This window comes from Stigmatopora argus, chromosome 10, assembly GCF_051989625.1.
Source record: "Stigmatopora argus isolate UIUO_Sarg chromosome 10, RoL_Sarg_1.0, whole genome shotgun sequence".
Classification (NCBI taxonomy): Eukaryota; Metazoa; Chordata; class Actinopteri; order Syngnathiformes; family Syngnathidae; genus Stigmatopora; species Stigmatopora argus.
Genome location: NC_135396.1, coordinates 10,645,854 through 10,669,134, shown reverse-complemented (window position 1 = coordinate 10,669,134; position 23,281 = coordinate 10,645,854). Strand labels below are relative to the sequence as shown.

General features: G+C 37.9%; 2 protein-coding genes across 6 annotated transcripts; one reads left to right on the top strand and one right to left on the bottom strand.

Moving 5' to 3' along the window:
- Positions 1–1,114: 1,114 nt before the first annotated feature.
- foxn1 (forkhead box N1) lies at positions 1,115–9,933 on the top strand. 4 transcript variants are annotated; one of them, XM_077610893.1, is made up of 10 exons: positions 1,478–1,496; positions 1,572–1,794; positions 3,421–3,553; positions 4,416–4,673; positions 4,875–4,982; positions 5,097–5,197; positions 5,661–5,757; positions 6,750–6,957; positions 7,020–7,436; positions 8,629–9,933. In XM_077610893.1, the coding sequence occupies exons 3-10, from the start codon at positions 3,440–3,442 to the stop codon at positions 8,799–8,801; spliced, it is 1,476 nt and encodes a 491-aa protein (XP_077467019.1). In that variant the 5' UTR covers positions 1,478–1,496; positions 1,572–1,794; positions 3,421–3,439; the 3' UTR covers positions 8,802–9,933. The 4 variants fall into 4 exon arrangements, with proteins under 4 accessions (XP_077467021.1, XP_077467018.1, XP_077467019.1 ...); XM_077610895.1 differs by having other exon boundaries at positions 1,115–1,794; positions 7,023–7,436; XM_077610892.1 differs by having other exon boundaries at positions 1,115–1,794.
- On the bottom strand, positions 9,459–22,868 carry unc119a1 (unc-119 lipid binding chaperone a1). 2 transcript variants are annotated; one of them, XM_077610897.1, is made up of 5 exons: positions 22,350–22,868; positions 12,669–12,782; positions 12,207–12,300; positions 11,254–11,426; positions 9,459–10,283 (listed from the first exon to the last, which is right to left on the bottom strand). In XM_077610897.1, the coding sequence occupies exons 1-5, from the start codon at positions 22,471–22,473 to the stop codon at positions 10,171–10,173; spliced, it is 618 nt and encodes a 205-aa protein (XP_077467023.1). In that variant the 5' UTR covers positions 22,474–22,868; the 3' UTR covers positions 9,459–10,170. The 2 variants fall into 2 exon arrangements, with proteins under 2 accessions (XP_077467023.1, XP_077467024.1); XM_077610898.1 differs by having other exon boundaries at positions 12,207–12,297; positions 22,350–22,865.
- Positions 22,869–23,281: the final 413 nt, after the last annotated feature.

Below are 23,281 nucleotides of genomic sequence, written 5' to 3'. Positions count from 1 at the left end.
ACGTGCATTGTGACAGGTAAGACAACTTGACAATTGAGTTCACTTGACTTATTATTTGAGCCTCTTTTCCCTGTGTGTAATATTCTAGCTGTGTGTTTCCATCACGATGTACACACACTGAATCCCTTGGGGACAGGAATGTAAATGCTAAATTAATTGAAGTGCTCCCTGAGCTAAAAAAGCAAGTATTTCTGCAGCCCTGGGGTCTGTGCATGGTTTCGAAATACTGTCATGAATGTTCTTTATGACATAAAATATGGGATTTATTTGCTCGGTCTTCTGTCCTCTGGGTTCCAAATCGTGGAATCTCATGCAAATAAAGAGGTGAATGGATGACAAAACATGCTCATTCATGCCCTCGAATCAAGCGGAAACCCACCGGCCACAACACCTGCGCGATTGAATGACATCCAATACAAGAGAACACCAGGCTTGTTCTGACAGAGTACTTCATTTATAATATAATTTATATTATCATCAGAGTGGCATTGAACTGTGTTACTGGCTCTTAATTATTTGATTTTATCTAGTTGAGTGGTAAATTTTGGTACATTTTATTTCGAAGCGCCTTTCCAGACACTTTAAATCCGGAAATGTCATTCAGATATGAATGAAATAGGAAAAAGTTGAGAAAAACATTGATAAACAGTGTTAAGTGAGGGTTCTGACAGTAATTAACCATGTCTTTATAGTTTCTTGCAAATCATACCCTAACCTTACAACACTTCTAAGATTATAACTTAAACTCATTGGTTGCCAAAGATAGTGATAGATGACCAATCCCATTTGACTGGGTGGGACTGGCAGTGAATGATGACAATTTAGCCGTCAATCACTGTCATTGTCCCTGAAACATGATCATTCTTTAACATGGTTTCAAGCAATAGACCCTCACAGTCAAGCATAATTGTGTTACTTTTACAGGGTAACAATCAAAACTACCTAAATGTCCTGTAACTTGACATGTACATGCCCAAAATATGCCAATTATATATATATATATATATATATATATATATATATATATATATATATATATATATATATATATATATATATATATATATATATACTTAGCATCAACAAAAGCAGTAATCTCCATCAGCATATTTGGCATTGCGTTACATTCTACCATTAATTGTACAGCAATTTACTTCTTGTATAACAGATGTGTGGAATGTCAAAAGTACAATGCCACGCATTCACCTGTTGCAAGCCGCCCTTTCTAAATCCTTGCATTTAACAACTCCTTCACCTAGCAGTCAAAGATGAGAAATTTCTCTTATGAAGTGATAATTTATTTTGCATGGCTTTTGTTCAACATTCTATTGTACATATGTAAGTCAAGCCAATGAAAGCCAACAAACTGGCTGATTTCTCTGAATTTGTTTCGTTACAATACGAGTTGCAAAAGGCTGCAATGTGTGTGATCTTATGGTGAGTGTATCTCATGTCTTTAGTCACACGATGAGGGAAGGAGGAAGAGAAGGCTGCCAGTGAGTGCACTAATACATCCATCAAAACCTGTTGCAGCAGGTTGCCTTCTTGCTTTATTTTCAATCTCCTTCCAGGCTTTATGTAGTTGGAAAAGTGCCATGTACTCGATCACTGGCGCTCACACTTGACACACGATGATAATTCGTCCAAAACTGGCCTATCAACAGCCTGAATACGCATTTCAACTATTTCCACACTGATGAGCACTTCTCAGAAAGAAACACAAGCAAGTGTAAGCGGAATTGCAAGTAAAAGAAAACAAAGACGACGTTGTTGCTGACTTAAAATTGAGGGAGGGTGAGTCTTTCATTTTCTTCTGAAATTTTCACATTCAGCAGTATGAATATCTTTCACACATTTTGGCTCCCATTGACAGCAATAGACATCCAGTCCATTTAGACAGAGGGGTGGCACTGATTTTTTTTTTACTGTCAGCGCTCCAAATTCCAATAAATTTGATGTCTGTTCATGTTAATCGCTTAGAAAATATGTGTGGAGTAAATTTAAAATGACGGCAAAGTGATTTTCCATGTTATATATATATATATATATATATATATATATATATATATATATATATATATATATATATATATATATATATATATATATATATATATATATATATATATATATATATATATATATATATATATATATATATATATATATATATATATAATTGAAATTAACAGTGTAAATTGAGTGTCAAATTGTTTTGAATACTGACTCCACATTGGACAAGCTAAGTAATATTCACTCTGGCATACAATACATACTTAAGGAAAATTTTGTATTTAACACCTAAAGTGCTTTTTGGGAATGTTAAGCATATCTCTGCAAGCACAATGAGACACAGCTGCTATCCACTTGTTTCCAAAAATCATTTTAGCCAATTCAAACTCCACCCAAAACAAATCTGATCCCAATAAAAAAAATAATTGATTCCGGGTGAACATGCTCAACTCAACATTTACTAAATTTTGATCATTTCATTTATTATTTATTTTATAATTTGCTTTTAAAATGTTTTTTTCTCTTATTTTATTTTGTGCTGGGAAATAACTTTCCGAACGCTACCTTTTTGTAAAATATGTTTAATAATTTGAGGGACTTTCAGGTGAATCAGCCAATGTAGTGTTATATGAATATTCATTTTCTGTACCCCTTATCTTCACACGGGTTGCAAGGGGTGCTGGAGACTATCCCAGTTGACGTAAGGCACCAGGCAGGGAACACCCTGAATTGGTGGCCAGCCAACCGCAGGGCTCGGTGGTGATCCAACACTCGAAAATGTTATACCCATTAGATTGATTTGGTAATTTTGTCTTAAACAACTTGCCAATTTATGGAAGGATCATAATATATGCTGTAAAATAATGATGAATAATGCATTATATAATACATTTCCGATTAAAAATGCATCCCTTCCGTATTCAATCCAGGCTTTTTACAATGTAATTTGAACTTTGATGCTTAAGTACAAATACTTGCACCTTGTTGACAGCGTGTCCATTGCTTCGAAGAAATTGCACTCTTTCTACTTCCACCTTTATCCTTTTGCACTTGGTTTGATGTTCCTCTCTGTTTTCACGTGTACGCCTCAGTGATATTTGGCATTGCATGACCAAAAAGCCTTGGCGTTTTGGCAGTTTAAATGGGCTTGCTTTATGTAAAACAGATAAGGTTGCCTTGACTGGCCACGTGTCTCCAGTCGCTCTTGGATTTCAGATAACACAACTGGACAACTTTTACCTCGTATTAACCTGTTCATAGCAATCAGCATTTATCTTAAATATAAGCATTTATATCAGTTCAAGCAAATTGAAGGGGACTTTTGTATAATTTACTTATTGGATGGCTTTTATGAGTGCATCTTATTTGTGTTTTTTTTTTAAATAATTATTTTTTACTCTTCTACAGGAGCACGGATTGGTACAGAATGTCAGACGCTCCAATCTGCAAAGATGATTTAGACCCCTTAGAAACCCGTGGAAACCCATACCCATCACACAAGGCACTTGGTATATCCTGCCCCCAAGTGGAAAAAATGCAGGTAATGAATGGTCAAGGAGAGAAATTTCAAACAAAAATACAACATTGGGGAACAATTTTTTTGGGGAAAAAAGTTGTTCAGCTTGATTTTATGCCAATTATAACCTAAAACTGGCATGCCTGTTCCAATATTGATAATAATATTAATAATATTTAGCTAAGTATCTACTTATTAGTTGTTTCTACTTGCAAATTACAGTAGGTTTAATCATAGTAAAACATAGTGTCAAACAAACATTGCAGTGATGTCTGTGTCATATTTCATTGTACTTGAGGGAGATAGTGTACCTGTACAAACATGCTCTTGAAATCTTAAGGTATTACTCTCTTCCTCTGCCCAAAATCCACTCTTCCGCCAACAAACGCCTGATTCGTAATCTCCAGATGAAGGAAATTTCAGTACCGTATTTTTTTTTATTAAGCCACCCCTGACTATATAAATAGAAGTCACACTGGAGTATAAGTTGCATTTTTGATAGGGAAAAAAATCCTTTTTTTTTATTAGAAAAATACATATCTTAAAATAGGAAACAACAGGTAAAATTTGTTGCATTTGTTAACATAACTGTTTAAAAGTCAACATAACAGGCTTTTGGTGGTTAGTGAGAAAAAAAATATATAAGTGGCACTTGTGTATTAGTTGCCAGCCAAACTATACAAAAGGTGAGACTTATAGTCCAGAAAATACAGTAAGATTTTGATTTTTTTGTAAAACAAACACAATAATCAGAGTATTTTTCCTTTCTTTCAAGAGAATTTGATGTTTATACAAAAACCTGAAATCATCTTCCGGATTCCGCCACTGTTGACCTAAATCAAAATCAATTATGTTCCCCAGTGTAAAGTAGCATGTTACCCCACAGACAATTGAAGCCCAACAAGCGCGACACCTGTTCACCCCACTCCACACGGCTGTGAGCAGGAGGCACAGCACGGACGGGACAGGACATCAAGGCCCAGTGGACGTGCCTCGCTTCCACCCGTACCTGCGACAGTTCAGTGAGGGTGCGGTGACAAATGCAGTTTGTCTTCAGCGTGGCCCATCTCCTTTTAACGGCTCTCAGGAGGTGGACAGCACTCGTGTGCGCTGTCTCACGCTTGGATCAGGCGCCAATGTTCAGGTGACCAGATTTTTATGTACCTATTCCCAAAACCTAATGACTTTATGCACGCATTTTACATTCAAAGTCCCAAGTCTCAAGTCATTCTGAAGTAAAACACAGTTCAGTGTCAGAAAGTAGTTGGTCAAGAGTCAACTGATGAGCTAAAATGCACCTCGAGATTATTCCAATGTTACATTGTTGTTTTCCTGATACCTCCAGTGTACCTACCCTGCCTTACCAGTTGGGCCAGCTGAGACGCCTCATTGTTCTGAGAACTCCTATTCTCAATACCATCCACCCTATACGTCAGCCAGCCCGAGGCAAGAGGTAAACCCAATGCAATTATTGATACTGGAAACAAAGGCAGTGGAAGTGTTGCAAGTAAATCTGAGCAAATGATATAATGGGTTAATATTGACTCTAGGCATATCTTCTCCACAGGATACGACATGGCCATATGTGAGTGACAGGCATCTGTTGTCCCAAAATCATCAGGAGAACAACTTGCAGCCACTCTTCCCCAAGCCTATTTACTCATACAGGTGACAATTCACTACTACCAAATGTAAACATTCTATTTGCCTTCCATTTGACAACTCTTTCATTCACAAATTATTCTGTCATTCATTTTATGAACCGCTTATCCTCACAAGGGTCGTGAAGGGTGCTGGAGTCTATCCCAGCCGACTACAGCATCAAGTGGGGGGACACTTTGAATTTATAACCACCCAATAGCAGGGCACAAGTAGACAGCCATTCACTAGGGGCAATTTAGAGTGTGGATTTGGGGATTTGGGCAGAAACTGGATTACCCGGAGAAAACCCATGCAGACCTGAGGAGAACATGCAAACTCCACACACTGGGGACCCACCTGGGATCGAAACCTCGAACCCGCCCTAGTATACCACACAATTTCTTCCTAAAAGGAAACCCATGGCCATAATTGTAACTTTTTTAGAATTGCGGTTTAGCGATACAATTCCGCATTCTTTTGGTCATTGCAGCATTCTCATCTTCATGGCTCTGAAAAACAGCCAAACTGGAAGTCTGCCTGTTAGTGAGATCTACAGCTTCATGACTGAAAACTTCCCCTATTTTAAGGTACGGTACTTAGGCCTACACAAAGACTATGCAATGTTGTTTTTAATTTCAATAAAAATATTTGCAGATGGAGTTTCTCCTGTACGCCTGTTAGTGCTACCTTAGCTGTAATTAAAATGTCAAAGGGGGAATTCCAAATCAAATCTTATCTCACAATCAGAACGAGAACAAATGCAATCGGAAAAGAATAAATGGATTGTTAGGAGACAATGGATAGTAAATTCTCCTTTGTGTTTGTTGTTGATAATTAGTTTTTTGTGTGTGTAACTTTTATAACTCACAATGACACAGTCAATCCTCAATATTTCATTAGCTTGTTGTCTTTTCAGGATCCGCCTTTTCCAGTAAGTTATCATTTTAAGATTAGCTTTGTCTTTGTGTTCTTGATGACATTTATTATAAAGAGGATCATTTCAATGAATGACACATGAGCTTTTGGGCGTGACTGTGTTTAAATGTATGCGGAGGCCATTTTAAATTCATCCAGTTTGCTTTCACAACCTTTAATACGGAGGCTGTTCTTTAGAGTCTTGTGCATTCACATAAAATATTCCAATCATAGCATTAATAGATTATTTCTGCAGGTGACTGAGCTCAACTATCTTAAAGTTAAATGTATGCAGATGGCCCATTTGGCAGTGTTCCAAGGACGACACAAAAATTTGCTGCAGGGCCAGACAACATCACAGTGCAGAAATATTTAGCTCTTCTTGCTATTGAAGTTAACCTTTTAGTACAATCAGCATTGTCACAGAACAGGAAAAAACATTTTTTCCTCATAGAGAAAGACAGAATATATACTTGTGCATTTTATGTAAAGTAGTGACGTACCAAAAGACACTGAGGTTCAAAGCGGGTCACGGCCAGAAACATTATTCCTAGTCGCCAAACAAAACATAATTTCATGGAAAATATGAGCATTTAGCAGGTACTTTGTACTACTAGTATCATGAAACTTCCTTATTTTCTCCCCACCCGCTCATATTTTCTAGACAGCCCCCGATGGATGGAAAAACTCTGTCCGACACAATCTTTCCTTGAGCAAGAGCTTTGAGAAATTGGAAGGCAAACATACAAACTCCTCCCGGAAGGGTTGCCTGTGGGCTCTCAATCCTGCCAGGGTGGAGAAATTACAGGAGGAGCTGCACAAGTGGCGCTTCAAGGACCCCGCCAGTGTTCGCAGGAGCATGGCCAGACCTGGTAGGATCATGAAAAACTCCAACATTATGAACGGAAACCATCAACCCGTTTATTTCCCACAGAAGACTTGGATCATCTCTTTGGACACAAGCCGAGAAAGATCCGGTCAACAGCATTGTCGAGCAGTTTTGTCGGCATTTATGAGACCACGTCGACCCCTACCAGGCAAACACACGGCGGAGATGGTCGACCTCCGCAGTATTCCTCCGCTCTCCCACCCTCGCAGCAGTCCAGTTTGGTCTCCCCCAATAACAGCCACCTCAGTGACTCGTTGGCCCTGTACACAGCAAGTGATCAACAGCACACAACTGACCTTTGCTATGAAGGCAGAGACTACATCGCGACTGGGAATTTGCCACCGGCCTACAACGTCACCCACCGGGATGACCTTAGGGGGGGTCTATGGAACCAGCAACTGGAGGAAGATCTTTATAATGTGGATGGACTCAACCCCAGCCTGAATGATCTCCCTTTGAAAGGTGGGTCACTTCTAGATATATCTCTTTTTATTGCATAGTTTCCACACTTTAATGTATAAAAAATGTTCGCATGCGTGACCGGACGTTTGGTCGCCGGACGTTTGGTCGCCGGACGTTTGGTCGCCGGACGTTTGGTCGCCCGGACGTTTGGTCACCCGGACGTTTGGTCGCCGGACGTTTGGTCGCCCGGGTGAATATAATTTTGAGAGCTGGTTTCAACAGTAGATATTTAGATATTAAACTCTCTCTCTCATGAATATAATTTTGAGAGCTTGTTTCAACAGTAAACTCTCTGTCATGTCGCCAAACGTCCGGGCGACCAAACGTCCGGCGACCAAATGTCCGGCGACCAAACATCCGAGTACCGTTCGCATGAGGCCATATGTTTGAAACCACTGGTTTTTACATTCCCGCAAATACTACAGATGGTAGCCAAAGTATGACTAGTAGGCGGATAATCAAAGATACTCACTCACATTTGATTGGCTAAAACGGTAATAGCATTTAAAAATATCTGCCAACAGCTATGCTATTTCGCTTACTTCTAGACTTTTATTTATGGTTTTCTCCATTATTATAATGGTGATGTCTTGTGCAAGTAGCCATGAGAAAACATTAAATGCAATTTTCTTTTAAATAAATATTTAAAACAATTAGTGATACACAATTTCCAAATGCAATTTCTTTCAATTGTGAATTCATTTATGATATTTAAAAAAAAACCTAGGCTTTGCAAAAATCAAATCATAATACAGCTAATTAATTTTTAAGGGGTTACTAATCCAACCCTAATTTTTTTTCTCACATTTGTTTTTCAAAACATTCACGTGGTAAAGCAAATTGTTTGTCATGTATGGTGTGTATGGTAATGCCATGGTAAAATATAACATCCTTATGTTTCATTTTCAACCATGATGAAATATAAATATAAAATCTAATTAATGTCATTCATTTTTTTTTTACGCTAGCTAATATTTAAATTTAATTATTCACCATACTTCGCCCAGTGCTGCCTCACATACAACCACATTTTGCAGCTCAAATAAAGCTGTAGACTGTTTTGAATAAAAAATGAGTTTTACAATTGTCCAAATATGGATTTGCAGCTTATGGGCAAAACTGACGAGGTTAAAATCAAAACGACCACTTTTAAAGACAGCTTTTTTTCCCTCCCTCCCACACCTATTTCAAGGCAACCTATGGGAGGTGTTGCAAGAGGACAGCCCGGCATTACATCTGCAAACAGTCCTCACTCCCACGTACATCCCCTCTGGCCTGCAGTCAGCCTATGACTATTCCAGCTGTATGGATGCCAGACTGCCTGGCAGTGAAAACTCAATAGTCGCTTGCGGTGGTTCGCTGTGAAATGGACATTGAAAACACACACGTTAAGCGAAACAACATTTCTGTAAGTTGCACTACATGCTTTGTGCGAGTAGGCTACATAACGGTCAACAAATTGATCGGCTACACTTCCTTGAAAAATGAATTGAATTTGAATTGAATGCTTTTAATGTCATTGTACAAGTATAATGAGATTTAAATGGCTGCGAAATGAACGAGCATCATGGTAGCAAGCGTTTTTTTCTTTTGATTTGTCACCCATAAAGGCCTTAAAACATTGTATTCCTAACTTTTGTCACCTCTTAGATCTTTGTTTTCACAACATTGTTATCCAATGATAACAAGTCATTGAAGTCTTCCAACCACACAATTTAAATACATATATGAAAAATGACAGTTTGAGCAAAGTGTAATAAATTACAAAAGTGCACATTTCTGTTCTGCTTATCCTAGCAAGGGTCACAGGGCTATTTTGACAAGGCTTTTTAAAAAAATATGAAACATTCATAGTTTGTAGTGCATTTGAAATATGAACCCCAATTTCAATCTGGTCATAATGACCTACACTATTTGTGACTGAAAATGAATTTAAATGGGTCATGGTAATAAGAATACATGGTGTAGGTTCCACAGACATGGAAGACAAACATGTGACACACAATAAAAAAGGCACGGCTGTTCGGAAAAAAAGTCCATATTTATTGCATTGATGTAATTTCACTTTTCAAAATTGGACATAAAATTCATACAACACTCATTGTCTTAATTCAAATGTATACAGTCTTCCATACTAGTGTATATACTGAATATCAAAATCCCTATGTATACTTTCTGTCACTTCAAAATGGCTACTCCTTCGAAAAATACTCTAAACACAAAAGTGCTATGGACCTGAAAACAAACGAAAATGATCCACGCGCACATTGCAAACATCAAGTTTGTCTGCCATTCTGATCTGATCAAGTTCGGACTGAATCATGTGACACGTGTGAAATCAGAAGTAGAATTCATCAGTTTTGTATGAACTATATAAATATGAGACCACACAAAGACAAAAGTGAAATGTGATCTCTATCTATTACTGGCTATTTATCAAAATACGCACAATGGATATGAACCAATGTCCATCTAATAAACTGAACTGAAAAATCTATCATGTACTCGACGCATGTGCTGGCCACGCACACACCCACACACCCACCGCCATAATGCTCACTGGTGTACATTGTAAGACAAAATGACAATCCTGAAGTTGTATTTTCAGATCTATCATACATTACTACACAAGGAGCTAACTGAAATGAGACATCTGTGGGTTTTTCTATTTCGAGTCCTGAAGTGGAAACGGTTGAGTGGATAATGTCTAGAGGAGGGGGAGTAAATGCCGGCTCTATGGACCCCCGCTGTAGGAATAGTCTGCCTTGTTGTGCATCACCAACTTGTTGTCAACAAAGTAAAAGCTGTCAGATTGTGTCTCATATGGATGCAGGATCATCTCACGCACTAGAAGAGAACACAACACCAGAGACACAATTTTGTTAATTAGTAGAAGGACGGTACTCGGATGATTTGCCGAAAGACGTTTCGCCGACGGACGTTTCACCGATGGACGTTTTGCCGACGGACGTTTGACAGACGGACAGGTCGTCGAATGAAATCAATTCGTTCGGCCGAATGAACGTTCGGCGAAACGTCCATTCGACGACCTGTCCATCTGTCAAACGTCCGTCGGCGAAACGTCCATCGGCGAAACGTCCGTCAGCGAAACGTCTTTCGGCGAATCATCCGGTCACGTAGAAGGACAATGTTTAAAGACAGGAGGTGAAGCTAGATGTAGCGGAGATGAAGAAGCTGGGGGGTTCCCTTTAGTAATGACCATGTTGGCTAGGATTAGAAATGAGACAATAAGAGGGATGTTTTGGAGATAAGGTCAGAAAAGGCTGACTTCCATGGTTCCATGGTTTCTGTATTGATAGGAGGAGGAACAGGGTTAATGGTCAAGATGGAGAAGATGGATATAGTGAGCGATAAGTTGATTTGTTGTGACGACCCCTCACGGGAAAAGCCAAAAGTGCAGTACTAGTAGTATTTGGAAGACTAAAATGTTTCACTTGTAATGTTCTGCTTTTCTTTTTTTCCCAGCTACAATCTTGCATTGCACAAATGCATGCTATAAGTAAAATACTAATAATATAAAAATCCATGTCAATATCTAGCATTCCACTTTTGGCTCAATGAAACCCTGTGATTCATAAGGGATGGGAATTAACCCGAGGCCAACAGCAAAAATTCACAAGAAATGGAAACCAACCAGAAAGTTTGTGATGTACAGATGCCCAATTATTGTGTCGAAGCAATATTTGAATTCATTTCAATCTATTTGCCTTTTTTTCCCTTTGTGAATTATAGAAATAGGTTACTCCCCCAACTTTTTCCACACCAAAATGTGATTTTAATGTGCACATGCACTTACTAATATCTTCTGACAGTGCTGGGAACTCGTAGATATGCTCGCATGTGTTCTTGCTGCTGGGCATGCAGAAGCCAAACTCAAAGTCAAAGCTCTTGAGTAGCTGCTCGCGGAAGTAATGTCTCTCAATCATCCGGAAGTTGTTGATGGGCGTGTCTCCCACTGTGAACTCCACCCTGCGCACACGAGAGGACCACCCTGCTCAAATTGTCACTCAAAGCCATCACGTTTTTGCTTGTAGTTTTGTATAATAGTCAAGCTGCTGTTGCAAAATCCATCCGTGTCAGTACATATGCACATATGTATATTAAAATAAAGTTGTCCATTAACAATTGACCAAGATGATTTCGAAGCATTGATATTTTTATATTAGATTAGATTAAATTAGATAACTTTATTCATCCCGTATTCGGGAAATTTCATTGTCACAGTAGCAAGAGGGTGAGAATACAGACACAGGAAAATACATTTTAGACATAAATAAATAGGTAATAAATAAGTTAATAAAAAAATTAAAAAATAAAAATATAAATAAATAAAAATAAATAAACATAAATAAATAAATATATAATAACTAAATAATAAATATATATATAAAATAAATATATATAAATAAACAAATAAAAATAAATATATATAAATAAACAAATAAAAATAAATAAATAAAAATAAATATAAATAAATATAAATAAATATAAACAAATATAAATAAATATAAATAAATATAAATAAATATAAGTAAATATATATAAATATAAATAAATATAAATAAATACAAATAAATAAATATATACATAAATAAATAATGTCTATGTTCTCACTTTTCCACCCACACAACGTCCTACTACATCCGGTTTGACGCTTCTGCTAGAACAACCAAATAGCGTGCACACGTTTTTAGTCTGTCACTCATTGAATTCGCCCTCGCTTCTCACTCAAGCACAAGAAAAACTTACGTAGCTCCGACCTGCCGCAATTGTAGGAAGGCGGGGGTGAACTGGTAGCGAACAAAGCGGCCGGCGTTGGGATCACATTGTTTTCTGCCTCCTGCTATGAATAAGATACATGATTGTTAGACTGCAAGAACAAAAGTTAAAACAATTCATTCATTCATCTCACGGTTCTGGGGTCGTGGGTTCGATCCCATTTCAGTCGTCACTTTGTGGAGTTTGCATGTGCTCCTTGGGCTTGCGTGGGTTTTCTCCGGGTACTCCGGTTTCCTCCCACATCCCAAAAAGATGCAGAGGATTCCAGGTTTTTTAGTAGACCTTAAGTGTTGCATAATAATAGCTGTTTTCTTCCTTATTTCATAAATCATTGTAAATAAGAACCATGAAAAACTATTATTATGATCATTGACCTGTGCTAAAGTGACTATGACAATAAGTGATCCATTTGTGTCAAAGTTTTGATCTGACCTGGTGCAGGTGGTTTAGTGATCTCAAAAAGGACCGTTCCTGTTTCCATATCACGAATCTTAAATCTGGTGAAGTCGATCATGTGCACGTTTTCCTCTGGTGAACAAAGGTAGTCTAAAAGAGAGAAGAACACCGTTTGCATTCATAGAAACTTTCGATAATGTGTTACATTCCCGTTGTTAAACTTTGTTTGCTACTTTTGTACACAGTTGGACAAAAATCAGTGTGAATATGTAGTATATGTATTTTCCCCATTGCCATAGCAACCTAAAATCAAAAATTTCAAAATAATCCACATGACAAACAACAATGTTTCATGTGTTAAATTAGAGAACGTTTTGAAGCATTCTGGTTTTAACATATTTTGAAAAAACAAAGGCATATTCAAACATATTGTGTGGAATTGAAACCACACAATATCAGTGGGGGACCGTCAGGGCCTACAAGGCCTTCTCTGCTGGCCTCAAAAAATATCTGAATCACAGACTGATGTTAATTATGTTTTCTCCACGAATACTTATTAAATAATTCCAAATTGTCTGTCTTGTTCCTTTCATTACTTTTCTCCTGGTTGCACTGCTTCCAGATGTTTGTTTTCATATTGAAGCATCTAACCAATCACATTCAGTTCTGCAGGCCCTGCAGCATAAAATAGGCGTCGATAAAACTGTTGCTTTAACCAATCAGATTTCGAGTTCACGACACCATGGCCTTCTCACAGGTGTAGGGATACGTCATCGCTTTCACAAACTATGATTGGCTAGTGATAGTGTGGGCTAGCCAGAGCTAACAAACTATCTGTAGCGAGCTGCACAAGCAAATATATTGTTGTGTTGATTTAATGGTGGTTTTGTAAACCCGCAATGGCTGAAGGAGGTACTAAATCGAATAAAAAGTTATGTCAGAAATACGACAGGACAGGCTCGACTTTCAGCATTAGCTTCGATGGCGACAGAAAAGAAGGAGGAAAGAAAGGAGGATGGATTTTGTGTACAAATACAAAGAATTTTTGGTGAGTAAAATATGGCTATATTCCTAAATCATATTTCAATTGTATGAGATTATTATTGATGCTTTTTTTAAATATGTGTCGCAGCTGTAGCTAGAGTAAATATTTTATAGCCATAAAATAGTTTTTGAGGGTTGGATTGATTCAGACATAGCACTGAAGTGAAGTGTGTGTGTTTGTGTGAAATGCTCCCTTGCCAACATGGGTGGAGGATTAGAAATAAGAGGCTTATTGTGTTTTACCATCACATGGACTAAGCAGTGGCAGTGGACACACCTTGGGAAGTCTGTTTTTTCCTTTCCCATGTTCCTTGATACATTTTAAGTTACCATTCTCAAATAGAATTAAATCCACCCCAAACACAATATGTAAACAAGATGAACACCTGCGGAAGCAACATTGTGTGTTCACCTGAAACGCACACAAACGCACTTTGTCGTATTTGTGAGGGATAAAGGCCAGATGGCCCACACAAGCTTTAGCCACCTGCGTGAAGGTATTTATAGATCTTTAAAAAAAATAGAGGACACTACAGTTGACACCTTGGCCTTAAATAACGGTCAATCACTGCCAGACCCCCAATCAAATTGGAGTGGACGTCTATCGCTGACAATGGCAGTTAGACATGATGACCCAATAAAGTAGGAATGCATTCGACGTGTAAACCTATCAGTGGAAGTGAATGAGTTAAGGGCTACAAGCACCAAAATCATCCGTAGGGTATAAGGATATTCCAAAATATATATACTTACTTACTTATTTACTCTACTGAAAAAACTCTGCAGCATTTTCCACATTTGTTTTAACGAATATTCCGGTTTTGACCCCTCAGCTATTTACGTTACCGGCTTCATCTAGTATTAAAAGGTGAGAAGTGCAATATAGGCTGGATTTTAGCTTCTTGTGCAGACCATATTCAATGATATTTTCCTCATTTGCTGCAGGCCAATAAAAAATGGGCAGCCGTCAAGTGTCAATAAATAGTAAACGAAGCTGCATCAGAGAAGAGACTAACTAAAGAATGACTGATTGTTTGTGAATCTTCACATTGAGATAACCTTAGAGGTTCTTTACACTAATGCTTAACATCACATGGTGTAGAAAATTCTCTCTTAAGTTGGTCTCGGACGAAAAACTCAATCTCTTTTAATGTTGCCCTCTAAAACCTCTGCAAGAGGGTTTAGAGCGACTGCTTTGATGAGACGCCCTCCGTTGCAAATTTGGGGAGGGGCATAAGAGGGAGAGAATATTGCTGTAAGACGTCGTTTAAAGTGGAATTCGTAACAAGTACAGACGCTCATTACATGGTGATAAGATGAAGGAATGTATTCATGTAAATGTCAGCCATACTCCGTCTCTCTCGCTTTTCTCTAGAATCGTGCAAGGAAATTTTTGTGTTGCAACATATTTACATTTCCTACCTTCTATTACTGAGGGGCTAATCTGCATCATAAAATTTCAAATGTCACTCATCTCCAATGTGATTACACGATTCCATACTATCATGTCGAGTTTATAAAAAATAGAAAACTAGCAGCCTGCGGACCATAAATTGTGCCAATACCAATTCTCTCTTTTTTTTAAATCCTCCTAAAATAATAGATACTGTACATAAAACTAAATAAAAGCTGCAAGTTTTGAATATATCAGTGATGCAATGGCCAACTATACAGTAAAAAAATAGATTTGTAACTATAGTATACTATAGTCTAAATCAGGGGTGTCAGACTCGGGTTGGTTCGCGGGGCGCGTTAACGTCAACTCGATTTCATGTGGGCCGGACCATTTTAGATATAATATTTAGATATTTTTTTTATAAATGGATGAAAAGAACTGGATTAAAAGCCCTGAATATACAGTTTTTTTAATAGCTCTAAAACAATGTTTATTTTAGCTTTTTTTATATATATATTTGAACTAAAAACACAGAAAAAAAATTGATTAAAAAATTACAATTATTGATTTCAAAGAGGGAAAATCAGGAAATATAATATACATCTATACTCTTCATTTTAATTTGATCCTAAAACAGAAAGTCGGCACTCATGATTTACTTTCCCGGGCCACACAAAATGATGTGGCGGGCCAGATTTGGCCCCCGGGCCGCCACTTTGACACATGTGGTCTAAATAAAAAGTGAGTTAAAGAATCTTATGATTGAACAACAATATACAAACATGCAAATAAAAAAAAACAATGTTGTGTTGTAATTATCCAAATATGTAACCTTTCTAAGTTATTTGCGTCCGGCAGCTCTTATGAGTGTTTTGTTCTCTTATAGAGAACAAAACACTCATAATCCGATTGGTAAAATCATGTGATCGACTCAATTAAATGTTGCACAATGTGTAGCAAAATCAAACATAGAAACAAACACAAAACAAAATGTTGTGGAAAATCGTTACTTTTGTGATGCTCTCTTTGTGGCTTTCAATCACAGGCTGCTATAACCTCCTCTGTTGTGTAAGATTGTTATTACTACCAAAAAAATGGAGGGTTACCAGCCTCTCTACGCCAAGCAGCTTTTGCCCATGACAGCTTACTGTGCTGCCCCGCAGATATTTGGAGCAGTGATACGTGTCTGCCCTTTCCACAATCACGCTACAATAACACAATGAGATGTGGGTTGTGGAGCGTGAAAATTAACAGAATATAGGAAGTGAATGATAAGAGTCAGTTTGTGTTGACTGCAGCACATAGAGCGAACAGATATGAAATCTTTTTGGAAGAAAGATAATTGGAAAAGTCAATTGCACTTTTTTCCCCCATATGTAACAACTCAGCGACAATAATTGTCATCACAAATGTACACGTTTACTCTATATGTAGTCTCATTACAACATAATGGTTATTAGAGTAATACAATATAGAATTATTTTTTTACTGTTTAATATATATCCCAGGGGTCGGCAACCACAGGTTCCTTTTTAGCGTTTGGAGCTTTTTCCAAAATGTTTGAAAATGGGGGAGAAATTAATTTCTTGTTTTAATATGGTTTCTGTAGGAGGACAAACATTCTTAATGATTTCCAATGCTGTAATAATGTGTAGAATGATTAATACATTTCAACATTTCTGTCCTAAAGATTCACGTCATAGCCTATGACACACGTGTCAAAGTGGCGGCCCGGGGCCAAATCTGGCCCGCCGCATTATTTTGTGTGGCCTGGGAAAGTAAATCATGAGTGCCAACTTTCAGTTTTAGGATCAAATTAAAATGAAGAGTACAGCTGTACGTATATTAAATTTCCTGATTTTCCCCCTTTTAAATCAATAATAGTAATTTTTTAATTAACTTTTTCTGTTTTTAGTTCAAAAATCATTTTGTAAAATCCAAAAATCATTTTGTAAAATCCAAAAATATATATAAAAAAAGCTAAAATAAATATTTTTTTAGATCTATAAAAAACTGAATATCCAGGGCTTTTAATCCAGTTCCTTTAATCCATTTATTTAAAAAAATGTCTAAATATTATATCTAAAATGGTCCGGCCCACGTGAAATCAAGTTGACGTTAAAGCGGCCCGCGAACCAACCCAAGTATGACACCCCTGGCCTATGACATTTCTATCCGTAGGACGGGACGCTAGGCAGGTCGAGCATGTAAACAAATCGGTGACTATGTGATGGGCCATGGATCCCAAGGTGAAAAGAGAAAAATAACTAAGGAAAACAGAGGATTCAATGTTTCTTGGACCGAATCATTTGCATTCATTACCAGTGCGGAGAGATTTCCTGTAGTGAGAAGTTGTCAAATAACAAAAAGAGTCATGTGGAAAGACATTTCCAGGTAAGGCATGCTACATTTGTAACCGAGTCCCCCGTTGGGGAAGAGAGAAAAAGTGCATGCCCCGGCCAAAGTAACTCCGAATACAGAATCCTTTGCATTTCTTCTTAGAAAGGTTTAACACTGAATAGTTACATTATCCTTATAAATAATCAATGCCAAACACAGTTGTATGAGTGAATTATTTAGTTTGCCTAACTCCAGGAAATATATGCATTGATAATGTATTTAAATCCAGTATTGATGCACATTATCCATTCATTCATTTTCTGAAGAGGTTAAATAAAAGTTAAATGTAAGAATTTCTTTATGAAACTATTTGCAAAGTAAGTACAACTTATACTTAATTTTGCTGTGTATTTAAATTACTGCTGAATATCTGTGCAAAGATGTTAATAGACATCTAGCTGCTTCCAACGTAAAACAATTGCTTCAAGATAAAGAGACGGACATGCGCACCAAAAAAGATGCACTTGATTTCCTTTGGCATTGTCACCTAGCAACCCTTGTGATAGCATTGCCAGCTCAATTAGCTTCTTCTTTGCCCTCATCCACCTGACTGCTCTGCTTGATTGGTGTGCTGCAGCAAATCAAAGGCAATTCCGGGTTAGACAAAGGTGCTATGCAAATGAAGTGTTTCACTTTTGGGGGGGGGGGTTAAAAAAGAAACTCAGACCTTCCCCTTTGACTCTTATCACTAAAGAGTAAGAGGTTTTACCAAAAGCAACGTCCAATTTCTATTTTGAATATGCACAAGATAAACAAATATATTGTGTTGTGTTTTGCCTCCGCTACAGACAACTCCCATCTATTTGTGATTCTCTAATCTCCAATTGTAAAACATATTTTTCATTTAAAGTAAAAACTGATTTGCTCTTGCAACCTGGTTTCAACACTTCTAAAGAGCAAAGTGAGTTGCCACTTATAGCACTTTAATCCCAGAGATTATCATGGAATTACAGACTTTTAGACGAGGATTGAAATTACACAACACATGTTTCTCACCCTTGCACTCTACTTGCAACCTCTACTAAACGCAGGGGTCTTTGTGCTCATAATACAAACACACAATCACAGTAATCCATATAGTGCATAAGTGTGTATGAGTCATTTCTCCCTTCAGTTGGGTTACAGAGATTTTTCTTCCTTTTGTCGTTGGTAAAACAAATTACTCTGGAACCACACAACGAGTGCAATTCCATCCTATATAAGGGTAAACATTCCGTGCCAGAGTAATGAAATGTGTGCACAAGAAAGTAATCTGAGCTCCTCAATTGTTGTCATCCCCTGAGGAAATTGGCAATTCTCATTTCTTCAAAACCATCCGTGTCAGATTATTCATTCATTTATATTTTTTGTATTGCTTAAAACCGAGAGAAAACTCATGCAGGCACAGGGTGAAAACCTCACACAGGAAAGTCGTTACCCTCCTGGGTTTAAAAAGTCAATCTCAGAACTGTGAGGTGGACATACTAACCAATCCGGACAGTTTAACCAGTCAGGTTTCTGCTAAAACAAGCATCACAAATGATGACACAGTTCCAAACTTTGAGAAATATTGCTAAAGATACATCGAATAAATCTCTCAAAGTTCCTCTCACTGAAATCAGTAAATATGTATTACGTTATATTTAAAAACAGGTTCCTAAAGCTCTAAGTCATGCTATGTTAAAATAAAAACAATATAATCGACCATGTCTGTTATAGATAATGAAAAAAGCACTATCATTGTTTTCCAAAAACAGATCTTGTATTGGATGAATTAGAAATTATGTCACTAAGAAGCATTGCTGAACTCCAGATGAAAGAAATTAACCACAAAATATGGAGAAACCCCAAAACAACTTTAAAAAATGCTATAATTCCGGAATACAAGATGAATAAAGTTATCCAATCCAATCCAAAAACTTCCTAAACTATCATTTTTATCCTGATCCTGTTGATGAATCATAGTCTAGTAAAAGGCCAGATATTTTTTATGTGAAAGAGAAGAGTTTGATATATTCCCCCTGGAAATGTTTGCTGTGTGATGGAAATTAACTGGCAATTCAGTCAAACAGAACAAGAGTTGAGGAGGGAGCAATCTGGGGAAAAAGACAGAATGTCAATGTGGAAGAGAATTATACAATCTGTGAGAGAGAAATGTGGCCAGAGATCGAGATGGAAAAGTGAGGCATAAAGTCCCTATGAAGTACCAATAAAGCATGGAAAGAACTTTAGTGCAAAGGAGAGAAAGGTTCCGGAAGAACAACCACAAGGACCATCTACAGCAATAACTCCAATGCTGCTTCAAGTTAATGAAACCACTGTCCAGACAACTGAATACTTACATGGAATTTGCGAGAAAAGTCATACGACAGCTTGAAAACTAGCATCTATTCACCCTACCACCGAACACTGATCCCCCACTAATTTTCTGGAAATCACAGCTCTAATGAATGATGTCTATTGTCATGAGAGTTAACAGCTACACCAACAAAAGAAAAGCCTAAAAGGAGAGGAAAAATGATCAAACAAACAACAAAAGCAGACATAATCGTTTTGCACGCCAATTATTGCTGGGTTGTAAGGTCAGAAGACAGATGTTCCATATTTCCTTTCTCAGTGTTGCTTTTGTGCTGGAGGTGTGCTTGACTGCCTGTGTTGTGTCCAGGTAATCGTACCATAATAACTGGCTGCCTCTGGGTTGTCCTTAAAAGACAAGCTTGCCTCTCTGCTGGTTTGGGGAATCTCTGCTTCACTGACATCAGGCACTTTTCTGTCTCTTTTTAGCAGAAAATAAAGGACCGGATTGTGCTCTTACGTCTTGAGCAAAGTAAAAGCGCTCAATTTTAAAGGAACAGCTCTTCCAAGATTGGATTCCACAATTATTGGCAACTTGCGGACTGAGTACCTTACAAAAACACATACATTTAACACCCCCCCCCAAAATGTCATTAATGTCACATATAATAATTACGTAGGAGAGCATCACAGCTGTAAAACAGTTGGGGTTGGTAGAGTTAAAAAAAAGTGAAGGAGGCAGCGCACTCCAACGCAAAAGATGGTGAAAATTACATAACTAAATACCGGTAGAATTGGGGATTAGAAAATACAGACAAACAAACAAACCAATGTTTTGTAAAACATAATTTTTCACCAGTACAAGGTAGAAAGCGATGAATTGACATTTTACTTCTATCCTATATTTGGGTTTATCTACGTGTATGAAGAAATTTGGGGCATTAGGATATTTCATTTTGAGTGTGGGATCATTAATTAGCTGCTGTGTTGCATGTTGGTTCATAATATAGTGTTTCCGCCTTCTTAAAATAATCCAGATTACATGTGGTACATGGCGAGGGGAGATTAGCGCACCATCGCGCCTGATTTAGGTTTTATCTCATTAATGCAGCCTTGATATAGCTTCTCCACCGAAGCAATATCCCATGGTGTTTCTGGGCATTGATTATTTCCAATTTTAAGACTTTGATATATATTCCACTGGATAAAATAACTCAATTTGAACATGATAAAGGCAATAAAATAACAGAACAGCAATTTGCCCAAGCACATTTGAATGTTAATAGACCATTAAATGGCTTGTGTCTGTTTTCCCGGTGGACATTAGTTAATGTGGTTTGCAGCAAAAAAACAAAGGCCAGTTGATGGCTGCAGTCATGTTGGAAATGTGGAAACAACTTTTTGAAATATTAATTTCAAGAATAACACTTTATTTTTTTTAAATACAGTAAATTATTAATACTGTAACAGCCACAGGAGGGCATATGCTGCCTAATTGACTCAAATATTACAAAAAAAACAATAACAATAACATTAGGTATCATGGTAGCATCAAAGTACAGAAACTTGAAAAAAGTAAAAATAATATACTGATAATATTTTACATTAGTGTCCAATGTCTCATAAATCATGTGTAGCATAATAATTGTAGTGGTTGTATAGTGTATGATACACCAAGTTGATGCAGTTTTTCAATATGGTTCTATTATTTAGCTTTGTTTTGGGATTAAATAAATAAAATCAAATTTTGGATTGACATGCTACATTTCGGAAGTTCACGGATTTATTCTGGCCTTCCTGTGACATCGTAAGACTTTAAATGATCTCTAGGTGTGAATGTAAGTGTGGATGGTTGCCTGTCTTCGTACCCTACAATTGGCTGGTGACCAGTTGTACACTCGTCCGAAAGTCAGATAAATAGGATATAAAAATAATTTATGGGAAACAACATTGAATTAATATCATTAGTTTTTTTTCATTTTTTTTTAAATAAAAAATGAAGAGTTTTCATTCATGGCCTCTATTTAGTGTGTAAATATTGTATGGCAGTGAACTTTATGGATTTTCCATGCCTCCAACGCAGACTCATTTAAGACTGGTTTATGTTGTGTTTTCCAAATATGCAGATTAGACTCACCTTTTTTCTCCCCCAAGTCATTGATCAATTTCTATTTCAACCACAAGCCTACTTCTCTTCAACCAGTGTATTACATCTTTATCTACCTGTTACATTTTATAAACAGGTTAGTTTCTTCTACTTGAAAAGCAAAGTCACACACTCTTTTTAAAAGCGTATTCGATTAGATTGCACACCTGCACAGTATGCTTCCCTATGGATTGAATGCGTTTGTTTTTTAAGTGAATTGAGAGTTTTGGCGTCGCTGTCCATGGTGCCTGCGTGAAGGACTGAAGGTTGAACGCAAATACATCGTGTAGCAAGATAAGCAGTACAAAGTGACACACACACACACACACACACATACACACACACACACACACACACACGGCACATGGGCAACCCTAATCTGAAGCAGGGGGGATTTAACCGCACACCTCACGGTGCCATTTAAACGTCCAGGGTCCGAATAGAGAATGATACTCACTCTTGGTGATCTTTTGTAAACCAAGCACATCCTCAGGCGTGATGACGCTGTTCCTGCGCAGTTCTTCCTCTGTGGTGACGGGGATGCCCATGTCTGACGAGTTGCAGCCTTGCTGCACTTTCATGTCCAGCGGGGACGACCAGGATGGCGGCGACGGGGGCTTTGCTGGCGGGGAGCGGAGGGGGCTGTCGTCGTCGTCGCCTTCGTGTTGACGCTGGCTGGCCGCGGGAGGCGATTTGTTTGCGTCCAAGACTACCTAATACACCAGGCAGGAAGCAGGCTCAGTGCCCGGGTCCAAAATAGCCCATTCTCCGTGCCTTGCACCTCCCCTTCTTCTCCTCTCGATCCGGTAGAAGATCAAAATCAGTCCTTCATCCCTCCCTCCTTCACTCGCTCATCGGCTCTAACACAGGCTAATCCAAATCCTGCGGCTTTAAACGAGCGCCGAGCACGCCTGACTGTCTCTACTCGTCTGCTCATCGTCACTCTGCGGACCATTTTAGACATACACATATACTCCCCATCTCTGTCTCTTTCTCTCTTACTCTCTCTCTCTCTCTCTCTCTCTCTCTCTCTCTCTCTCTCTCTCAGTCTTTCTCCCACTCTCTCTATCTGTCTTTCTCTCTGTCTGTCTCTCTCTGCCTGTCTCTCAATATCTCTCTCTCTCTTTCTCTCTCTCTTTCTCTCTCTCTTTCTCTCTCTCTCTCTCTCTCTCTCTCTCTCTCTCTCTCTCTCTCTCTCTCTCTCTCTCTCTCTCTCTTTCTCTCTCGCTCTCTCCCCCCCTCTCTCGATGTCTCTCTCTTTCCCTCTCTCTTCCACCGTCTCTAATTGTAAAATTTGCCCCAAAATGTTTTATTGGGCTCTCATTTCAAAACAAGGTACCGTTCAATTTTTTGGTGTGTTAGTAAAAATATATAGCAATCATACATATA